Raw genomic sequence first — 11,360 nt, 5'->3', positions numbered from 1 at the left:
ATAGGCCAAACAAACAACAACAAAGGGAATCATATCAGCCCATTCTCTTCCCTTTAGATGATTGAATAACCCCCAACCAAACACCCCTTCTCCTTTGAATACTTTGTAGGCTTCGTTCATCAAGTAAATTCAGCTGATTTATTCCCTCTTAAAAATTTACAGCATTATACAAAAGGAGCTTACTTAACAAGGAAGCTTTAAAATAGCCCCTTAATAATAAGCAAAAAATGAGACATTCAGCTGACTTGCATGATACTGTTTCCAAACATGTACCATAACCACAAGCAACTTAGGTTTCCAAACATCTTTAAAATAATCATCCGCCAGATATAGTAGCCTTTGGTTAGGGCAGGAGTACAATCATTGCTGCAACACAAATTCAACTTAACTCAATGCACGGAACAGTAAATCCCGTTCTAGCAGAGATGGCATTCGTCTTACCCTTGTTTCGTGTAATTTTATCTACTGGGACAAGCAGCAACAAACGAATAGGTCTTCCTTTGCATACACATGTACACTAAATCAAATCCATGTTAATCAGGAGTTAATGCAACACTATGCTCTTCATGTGGGAAACCAGACCTATATTCACATCTCAATCTAAAAGTGTCATAACTCGAATATTAAGCAATTCCTTATGCGAATCTCCTCTACTCTGCCCTCTTCTGATTTAACGAGTTAGGAGAAACATGATGCAATAACAAAAAAGGTTCAGCATGGGTTTAAAATTCCCTTCGCCCTTGTAGTTATTCCTTGCCCATTTAACCCCTAAGTTTAAAATACTCGAGGACAGACTAAGGTGTGCCTAAAGGGCATCCGTGTACTGTATGCCCAAAACCATGACACTTACAGCATTGTTTTTTTAGTTCTCTTGTTCTCAGATGCACCCCACAAATTCACATCTGGGCCAACCTTTTACCTGCCTTCTACTTTTCACACCTATACACAAATACTTACAAGATCCATGGTGCCTTAATTCCAGCAACATCTGTTCTCAGCAACATTATGAAAGTGAACTTTTATGTTCAGGCCTTTCTTGGACATCACATAGCATGCATTGGTACTCAAATTCAGAGATGCATTCCTCAAATGACAAGCTGTCTTGCATTAAAAATGGGAGTAATTTATCTTGACGCATGTTTCTTTAGTTTCGCTCAAGAGTCAGGTTTCAGTTTTACTTTTACACCTCTCCTGCCCTGCTCTTAAATTGTCAAACCAAAATGAGGCATACGCAATTATGCATACCTGATTAATATCAGAAGCAATTTCAGTCATTAAAGCCCTTGTATTTAAACACTCGGGTATTTCTCTGGGCCTAAGCTGCCTTCAAAGTCAGGAATATCAAGCTTCAGCCCTTTGTTATCATCATGGGATCTCCTTCTTCGAGATTCACCTTCATACTCATTGTAACATTTGACTTGATAGAACGTGCCGGAAACATCTCTGTCACACCAAGTGTCCAAGGTTGTGACTTATCAAGTTATCATGTTGTATCATATGGACATATTTCCAGAATCACATAATGCTTCACAATATCCAATCTTCATGTGCCACGACAGAAGAGTCCGCACACACCGCAGCAGCACTCAAACTGCAACGAAACAGTAACAAACTAACAATGTGTTAAAAATCAAAACACACTAATCTTGAAGCACTTAATCCACTTGGCCCATTCAGGTGTTGTATTTTGATTGAACTTTGTAGTACACTAGTATATCAAGAATCTCGAAATATGATTTGTTCTTGATGGTTTCTGATTGGATTTTTTCTTATTAAGAACCAAAATGAAAAGAAGAAAATAAAAAGTCCGTTTACTCTCATTGAGAACAGTAGACAAACAACAAAAATAACACAATTCTTGTTCACTGATAACCAAGAACAAGGCCCCCTAAAGCTCACCAAGAATTCGTACATAAATTGGCCTCTTTTCAGTGATTTCCTCAGCTCCTCCACCCTTTCCATACAGCAGTGGAATCAAATTCCTCCTCGTATCGGTTTCTTTATTTCAGTTCAGTTTGTCTTCAAAAGGTGCCACTAGCTAAAACCATTAAGCAACTGAGGCGACAAACAAACTCATACAAAATGCATAACCTCTTCCATGCTTTCATCAGTTTTTCAAAGAATCTGTTTTAGTATTCATGATATACGTGTTTTCCTGATACTGCGGTAATGCACCATATCATACTTTCAAATTAATCTGTTTAGTTTATGAAATAGGGTTACGGCAGGACTTCTCTAAAATATGTTACAGCCAAAATAATATACAAAGGTTTTCAACTGTTATTACGAATTCACCTGTAAAACCATAGACAATGACTGTCAAATGGAACATGGCTGTATGGAATAATGAGAAAAGGACCCCAAATTATAAGAAGGTTTTAAAGAACAATGAACCAAGGTCTCAGCTCCAAATTCATCCCCAATTTCACACATATTGACAAATTTACATCATCCAAACAACAAAATTCAGTAGCACGTGATAAATTGTACTAAAATGACAAACATACCTGACACCAAAACAAGCAATAGCTGGAGAAGAGAGCGGAGATGAGATTAAGGTTACCCTTCAGGAGAATTGGTACCAAATTTAGATATTTAACAATATTGGCCTCAGTAAGGTATCCTTTCCGGAACATCGAAAACAAATTCATAAGGTTTAACAAGCCATATTTTCCTCTCATTCATAGATGTAGCTCCAATTCTTCAATTGCCATATTTTTTCACAAAAGGATAGGCCGATGACCTCAGACTCATAACAGGAGAAGACAGACAGTAACTAGACAGGCCAATAGGATCATCCTAGATATCAATGAGACCTTGAATACTACCAACGTAGCTCTTTCTAAGAGCGTGGCGACCGAAAAGGTTTTCCGTCTAGAGCCTTTAGTTGAGAAACATAATCAGTTGAGAAACATAATCAATTAAATGAATATCCGGTTGAAGTAGCACCTTTGGGATATCCGGTTGTACATCCCCCAAGTGTGATAATTAATTCAGGAACTTCGCCTGTACTGCTGGCCCATAAATTCCGATTCAACATACGTCTAGGGAAATTCCCTCAATTGCAGCAAGGTCAGAGGTAGAGCTATTGATAGCATTGTCGGTCATCTGATATATCTTGGTTCGTTACTGCACAGAGGATCCTTCAAGTCTTTGCTGCTTCTTTGAGAGTTTAACACCTCGTTTTTTCCTTCCTCTATTTGGCCTAGTACAGGATGCATATGAGGATCTTGATTCATTAACAGGTTTCACAAAGTTCATGGACCCAACTCTTCCATGACGACTACCAGGTTCTGGTCCTTGTAACAATTTCTTGAGTATTGGTTCATCTACATATCCATTTGAAAGCATCTCAACATGCAATTCCTTCGCCTTCATTAAACAGCCACAATTTGCCAAGCCACGTACAAGAGACTGGTAGTGTCCTGATTCAGGATGCACTCCAAAATGTCCCATTTCCACCCAAACCTTTAATACATTTTCAGGTTCTCTTAATTTGAAGAACCTATCAAAAATTAGTTGAAACGTGTAACTGTCTGGGCCAACTTTATCGTTTTTCATCTGGCTCAGAATTTCAAAAGTTCCTTCCAAATTTGCATCTTCCAAGAAAGCTTGATATGTTTCAATAGTTGATTGGACACCCTCTTGTTTCAGAATGGACAGCAGATTTCTAGCCTCCTTGAATTTTCCAGCTTCACATAAAGGACAAATCAAGCAATTATAGGTCCTAGCATCTGGTTGTAAACCCATATCTTTGATTTTCACAAGAATTTTAAGAGCTTCACTCAAACAATTTTCATGAGCCATAACATAAATCAGGGAATTATAGACGTCAAGGCCAGGGATCCATCCCCTTTTCTTCATATCATCGTAGAGTCTCAGAGAATCAAAAAGGTTTCCTACCCGCGAGAAACAGGAAATCATATGGGTGTAAGACATTGCATCAAGTGTAACACAACAACTTGCCATCTCCCTCCATACTCTCTTGGCTTCAACAACATCAACAAAAATATCACACCAACCATGAAGAATGATATTATAGCCTTCGGTCTCAAGAGGAAATAACTTCTTATTTTTCAGCAAGAATTCCTCAGCCTCTTCAATATTGCCATATCTGCATAGGGCACTAACGACAGTGTAAAATGCTTTCTGATCCGGGTGTAGTGTCAGTTTCTCCATAAAATGAAATGTTTTAATGGCCTTCTCATGATTATTTGCTGCTGCATATCTGAAATGGAGCAAGTTATGAATCTTATGACATATATTTATCAAGCTCAAGACTCGGTACAAAAGCAGAAGCATCAAGAGCAATTGGAAATTTAATGGTGTTGTGTTCAGGTATCAGTGATCAACGATCGGAATCAGCTTCAAATAAGTACAACTAAATTACCATACAGGCAAGAACCATGCTTTTTAGCATCATCTTAAGGGAAAATGACAGCATCCCAGATAAATTAATCAGGTTCAGTTCCTGAATAGAAGTAGCATCAAGTAGGATGCTTTAATAATATTTTCTGGCCTATTTTTTAAAGGTATTCTTTCACATGTTGACCTTTTACTATAACTTGAGTATCAGGTTAATTTTGGTGTGAATAGTTAGAATTAAGCATTAGATTTTTCTTTTACATCATTTATGGAACTTGATTTAAATTTGCATCACATCAATTTTTTATTAAACTTTTTCTAAAATTTGAACAAAATGTTAGCCTGTCACTAATTCCTGGCACATTCGTGTGCCATCACACTGTGTGACAGCTGTACCCACTTGCAAACCCATTAACATTCTGCAAAACCCAATCAATAAGAAGCACCTCGTAGTGTATGTGTGACTGTGTGAGTGGGGGTGGTGGGGGAGGGGAAGTATCCGCCAACCTTCCATCTCACTTCAGTGACTTCACACTAAATTATATACAATTTTGAGATTTTTTACCTTCAGAGTAGCAGGCTGCTAAACAGAAATCAACACAACTTTTGTATAAAAACTGGCGAAAGAAGAACACAGTATGGAAAACATAAACGATTAAAGAAAACTTTGCAACATCATATATGGTTTTTAGAACCTCCTTCAGACTCATCAGTCTCGATCTTTTATTTACAGATTTTGACAGGCAATTACAAGTTTCAACCATTCAATAGTAAATTAGTCTTTGCACAGGGTGACCCTTTGTAGCCTTATGATGAGTCATATTTGTATAGGGTATTTTAGGCGCATTTAGGTTGCATTATTAGGCATTTATATCATTTTAGTTGCATTTAGGATCACATTTGCATAAGTTATCGTTATCGTACTCTATTACGCCCCGTTTGTGTTTTCTTAATGTTTCAGGTGATTTTACGGTCATTTGGATGCTTTCGGAGTGTTATGAGTTGATTTGGATGATGAACGGATGGAATGTTGACTCGAGGATCATTGCATATCTCTAGGGATAATTTTGAGTCAATAACGAAGCTAAACGCTATTTTTCTAAGCATCAAAACGGACAAGCGTTCACTCTTTTGATGATATCTCAAGTTCTACATGTCGGAATGAGGCGATTTTTATTGGCCTAGAAAGTAGACTTCAAGAGCTTTCCAACGACAGGTCACACGTCCTTATAGGCATTGTAGAACAAGAGTTATGACATAAACAAGATGGCTCGACTATCCGATTCGCCCGAAGCCCAAAACGATGGCCCAATCTTCCCCTTGGGCGCGAAAACCAGCGACCCACCAGCGGGCCCGCTGGTTTCTCCGCCCAACTACTTCCACACGCGGGTTCATGCTTTCGTCTTGGTGATCGTCCAATTAAATCTTAGCTTATGTAATTGTTATCTTTTCCTATTTTGTTTAGAATTTAGGAAGCATATAAATACTTGAAAGGATTGCTTTATTTCGTTTATGCTTTTATTTCCTTTAGGTTTCAATTCCCTAGATTTCGAATTCACGTTCTTTTTCTCTCTTTTCTTCTTCATGAACCCTAGTTTTTCTACATACTCCATCAATGTAATTCTTTGAGGTATAATTGATTTTTCTCTTTATTTTATTTATTGCTTTTAATTATGTTTTCATTCTTAGAATTGATTTTCATTGTTCGTTTCATGATTGAGTAGTTCGTTTTCTAGGGTTTGGGAATCCATGTTTATATTATGAATCCTTATTATTATTGTTGATGGTTTGATTATTCATTGATATTTCTAGTTGATTAGGTTTATATTGTTAATCTTTGCAATCTGATCAATTGTTTGATTAAATCATGCTAATAGGATTTAGAATCGAAAGATCGAATTTTAGAGGCTTACCTACAACTAGCAATTCTGATTATGTTAGCGATCGTACTGTATATGTTGAATTGAGAGTGTTAAGACCCGACCGTAGGATTAACTTGTGCTCTAGATAATTTGAATATTTGAGTTGTTGATGATGTTTTGATTGATTCTGAACTATGAATATGGTGAACCGTTGCCCTAGATATTTTAGTTTATTTTTCTATTTATTTTAGTTTAAACATTGAATCCTAAATTTCGTGACATTGTTAGTTTCGCCATACCTTGAAAGCTAGATTTAAATAGCCATCTCTCTGTGGATTCGACCCTGCTTACCCTACTACATTGTTAGGAGGTTTCGTTAGGATTTTATTTTTGACGGGTGTACGACAGCCTATCACCTTACCTGTTCATGTTGGTTATGTCAGTCTTGTCTCACATGCTCATTCAGCTTGAGCAAGAAGGGGGTGTTAAGGGAATTAATGTTGCTAGACCAGCACCTTCCGTTTCTCATCTCTGTTTTTCTGATGACTCATTCTGTTTCAACTTTCAAGGATACTCCTGAGGCTTGCAGAAGGTTAAGGGGCATTATCGACAGTTTTTGTATTCTTTCCAGGCAGGCAATTAATTTTGACAAGTTTAACATTAGTTTAGTGCTAAGTAGATTTTGGCCCCGGGCGATGCCACGGGTTACTACATTAATAATCTATCTAAGATTATATAGAGCAGATGACTCATAAGTAGAGCGTCACGTGTCACGTAAACTTTCTTATAAGCGCCTTTAATATATAGTATAGATATGACTTGTTTTGAGAAAGAGGAGAAAAAGCCTATTTTGGGCACGCCTTATACTGATAAGTAGGGTAGATACTTGGGGTGCAATGCGGAGAGTGATGGGAGCTCTACAGTGGCTTATGCCTATGATTAAGAAGGTACAAAATATTACTCCTGGAAGCATCTGGCCCTATCTCCAGCTGGTAGACTGCTCCTGATCAATGATATTTTGGTTTCTCTTTTCTAAAATATTCTGTATGTTTCTCTTGTCCCAAAAGGTGTTGCAAAGAAAGTGGATTCTCTTCTAATGCATTTTTGGTGGAAAAGTTTCAATGATCATGCTGGCAGTAGTTGGAAGAGGAGGAAGATTTAGGAGCTTCCCAAAGGAATGGGTGGGATTTGTCTGAGAAATTTGAGTAGATTCAACAAGGCTTTATTAGCTAAACACGCCATGAGGATTCACTCTTCTCCAAGTTTGTTGGTGGCTAAAGTTTTTAAAGCTGCTTATAAGTCCTATCCTGTAGAGAATGGAGTTAAGGGGTCAGTGGCTTTAAGAGCTTCTTAGGGGTACAAAGGTTTGTGTGGAAGTGTAAGAGCTAACAAAGAAGGTTTAGCAAGGTCATTTATTCTGGAAATACGTTGCTGAGTAAGGAAAGGCAATTCTGGCATCCTGATTGTTCGTGATGATTTAAGACAGGGGAATCAGCTTCCTCAAACAGTTGAGAGATCATGTGTAGTAACGGGAAGAAATTGAATGTTCCGGCTATATGGAAAATGTTTGAGAAAATTTCTACTCATAGTATCTTGGCAACTTATATCTATGAAAAAGATGACCATAATGATCAATTTGGCTGTGCTTCAGTTAAGTCTTTCTACTCTTTTCTCGCTCAAAAGAAGTTAGATGTTTCTGGTTTGGAAATACAAGGCTCCTTTCGGAAGACTCTTCGGCAGCTTCGGATTTTCCCAAAATTGAAATCTTTATATGGAGACTCTTGTATAGAGCTCTTGCACTAGGGAGAAATTTGAAGAAGAGAGGAACTAAGGTTGATTCAAAATGTCATTTTTACAAGGAAGAAGAGGAGACTGAAACACATCTCATTCGAAATTGTTCCTTTACTGCTCATGTGTGGAGAGCCTCAGTTTTAGGGATGAATGGTGGAGAATGCTTTTAACGTGGGTATATCTGATTGGATTTATAATTTCTTAAAGCTTTTGTGGAAAGAGGATCGTTGTGATAGTTTGCACTCTCATTGTTTTATAGCTAGTTTAAAGGGCCTCTGGGTCCATAGAAATGCTATTGTTTTTAAGAAGGCTTCGCCATATCATTCTTAGTTTCTGCAGGATATTGTTCGAAGCTCAGTCCTTCTTTAGGAAGCAAAGTAACAGAAATGATCCTCCTGATATATGTTTGGTTAATCAAGCTCATCGGGCCAGAGAAGATATTGAGTATGTTCTGCATGGGGGTTGTAATGGTCATTCTTTTATCTTATTACAGATAGAGCGTGGGAAAAGTGTAAAATATCAGGAAAAGTTGATGCTGGCATAGCTTTGGGTTCTTCAAGAGGGGCATGTTAGGATACTTCAGGTTGCTGCTGATAAAGCCTTGGCTCTTTCTTTTTGCAGGATAAAGCTTTAGCTATTTGCGTGGACTTCAAGCAGCTTGGAGAGCTAGACTCAGAAAGTCAGAAGCATGAAAATTAACAATAATAGTGTTAATGTTGTTGCAGTGGAGAAGTTTCCTTACCGTGCAATGGATATTGCTGCTATTGTTAATGATATTAGGCTAGTTAGTTCTAAATTTGATCTATATTGTATTAGTAAGGTAAGTAGGGATTTTGTTCATGACATAGCCACTAAGGCTAGGAAAGGTGAGGGGTAAATTAGTTGTTCTCTCCTGTTTGTGAACTTTGTCCAAAAAAAAATTGAAAAAAAAGTAGTCTTTGCAATCAATTAATTTTACCAAAATCTAAGGCCTATGACCAAAATCTACAATTAGTACACGTTTACAGCTCCATGCGAATAGCAACATAAGCTACAATCCAATCACATTATGTAGTGTAACTGCGTAAGCAATCACTTGATCTCATTCCAATTAATCCAGTCACATTATGACCAAAATCTATGATTAATACATGTTTACAGCAATGTGATAGCAACATAAGCTACATTCCAATCACATTATATAGCGTAAGCAATCACTTGATCTCATTCCTCTCTAGGTTCTTATCTAGCGTGTTCCATAAATGATTGAAGCACATTAGGCAGCAAGGAGGCAAAGAGAAAACAGAATACAAAATCTATAAACCTGATAGCATCATTGTTGGCATGATAGATTCTGCTGTCATATAAACCAAACACTGTAAACTGAACCCAAAAATCAAAATAAATTGGCGCTGAAACGGCAAATCCTACATTCTCTAAGCTAGCTACTGAAAAAAACTGCATAAAATTATGAGCTAACTCACCTCTCTATGATAGCAAGCATGGCTTGTCGAGTATCCCCAGACCGGTGCCAGTCACGAATCAAGGACCAAGCAACATCAAACTTCTGATGAGTACCCAACACCCAAACAACCAAACCCAGAATTTTCTCTGTTTCAAAACCCCAATTTTCATTCAATTCAAATGCCAATAAAGCCAACTTCCAATCTTCCCTCAAACCCCAAATAGCCAAATAAACCTGATTAGCATCAGGTTTAACACCAGAACTAACAACAAAATCAATGGCTTCCGTCCTGGAGGTAAAATCCTTGGTTTTCTTCACTAATTCGACTAATTCAATAACACCCAACTCCTCATTTTGATTGTTTTTGCTTATAATTGCATTGAAATCAATTGGGTTGTAAATAGATAGCTGTGGAGATGGTTGGACTTGGAGTGTTGAGAAATACAGTGAATGTTGTTTGGGTAAAGGAGTATGAAAGTGCGTATGAAGTGTTCGACGAAAAGTCTGAGAGAAGAAGATGTTGACGTACCCATTTGAAGAAGAGGAGAAAGATGGAAGTGTTGACAGTAAGTAACGGAATTGAATTTGATGGAGAATTTGCCTCCGTTTGGCTAATGCATAAAATGCCATTAACGTGGAGCTGCTCTTGTTGGCTAATGAAACAAAATTGTTTGGAGGTGAAAGAAAAAAGTTGATCAACATTTAGACCAATGTTCAATTTCTCTCAAATCCTTTTCATTCTTTCCCCTCGTCTTTCACTAACTTGATCTACTTCTTACTTAGCTAATTAAATCACTTTATTTTTCCAATAATATTGACTTGTTATTAATTTCTCTTACCCCTTTCTTAATTTTCATACTGTTGTGAGAAAAGAAACCGAGAGTTTTACTAACCGATAGGAAGTTTGCAAAACTCAGATATATTACTCGTATTGAGGTGTGTATAATGATCAGAAATACATGCTTATTTATAGTGGTGAAAAACACTACTAATTGTCAAATTTATCAATCGTACTACTAGGTACATAGAGTAGGGTGGTAGAAAATTTTGCTTGCATTTAATAATTTTGGACATTCACATGTCATATTTGACACATAACACTCCTCCTTGAATGTCCATCTCGAGACGAGTATTGGTTGTCTCATTAAAACCTTGCTAGGTAAAACCCAGTGGGACAAAGACCATAGCTAGGGAAAAGAGTACAACTTTTGTGATTATATGCTTTGGCATACTGACTCATTAAAAACCTTGTCAGGAAAAATCCAGTGGGATAAAAACCCGATCTAAGGGAAAAAGAATGCAATGCATATAATACATTAATACCCCCTCAATTTAATATAGCTCACGAAGACGACGCATTCCATATGTACCAATGCTCAAACCTATTTGAAGGAAGATATTTGGTGAACAAATCTGCAAGATTGTCACACGATTGAATTTGTTGGACCTTTATTGTTCCCTCTTTCTGGAGGTCGTGTGTGAAGAACAACTTTGGGGATATGTATTTTGTTCGATCTCCTTTGATGTACCCTTCAGTTACTTGTGCGATGCATGTATTATTGTCTTCGTAGGTGATGGTAGGATTTTCTGTTAATGAGTTCATCACACATCTTTCTTGGATATTATTGATCATTGACCTGAGTCATACGCATTCTCGTCCAGCTTCATAAAGAGAAATCAATTTTGTATGGTTTGATGATGTAATTGTCAATGTTTGTTTAGTTGATTTCCAAGATATTGCAGTACCTCCATATATAAGTGAACAAATATCCAGTTTGTAAATTGGCCTTCTGTGGATCCGATAAGTATCCAACATCTGTATATCCAATAGGGGTGGAATCTTTTCTTGAGAGATAGAGTAGACTAAGATCTGGTTTTCCTCGTAGATAACGGAATAA

General features: G+C 37.3%; 1 protein-coding gene across 1 annotated transcript; it reads right to left on the bottom strand.

Annotated features, from left to right (window-relative positions):
* Window positions 1-119: 119 nt before the first annotated feature.
* Window positions 120-10,289, bottom strand: LOC110793710 (pentatricopeptide repeat-containing protein At1g80880, mitochondrial). Its single transcript, XM_021998613.2, has 3 exons — window positions 9,482-10,289; window positions 2,508-4,228; window positions 120-1,591 (listed from the first exon to the last, which is right to left on the bottom strand). The coding sequence occupies exons 1-2, from the start codon at window positions 10,162-10,164 to the stop codon at window positions 3,127-3,129; spliced, it is 1,785 nt and encodes a 594-aa protein (XP_021854305.2). The 5' UTR covers window positions 10,165-10,289; the 3' UTR covers window positions 120-1,591; window positions 2,508-3,126.
* Between the last annotated feature and the right edge of the window lie 1,071 nt (window positions 10,290-11,360).

The sequence above is a fragment of the Spinacia oleracea genome, chromosome 5 (genome assembly GCF_020520425.1).
Source record: "Spinacia oleracea cultivar Varoflay chromosome 5, BTI_SOV_V1, whole genome shotgun sequence".
NCBI lineage: Eukaryota > Viridiplantae > Streptophyta > Magnoliopsida > Caryophyllales > Amaranthaceae > Spinacia > Spinacia oleracea.
The sequence above is the reverse complement of the archived record's forward strand: the minus strand, read 5'-3'. Positions and strand labels throughout refer to the sequence as shown.

Coding starts and splice junctions, on each gene's coding strand:
- LOC110793710 (XM_021998613.2), bottom strand. CDS start 10,164: ATGTTGATCAACTTTTTTCTTTCACCTCCAAACAATTTTGTTTCATTA. Junction 4,229..9,481: donor ATGCTTGCTATCATAGAGAG/GTGAGTTAGCTC, acceptor GCTCCATTTCAG/ATATGCAGCAGCAAATAATC.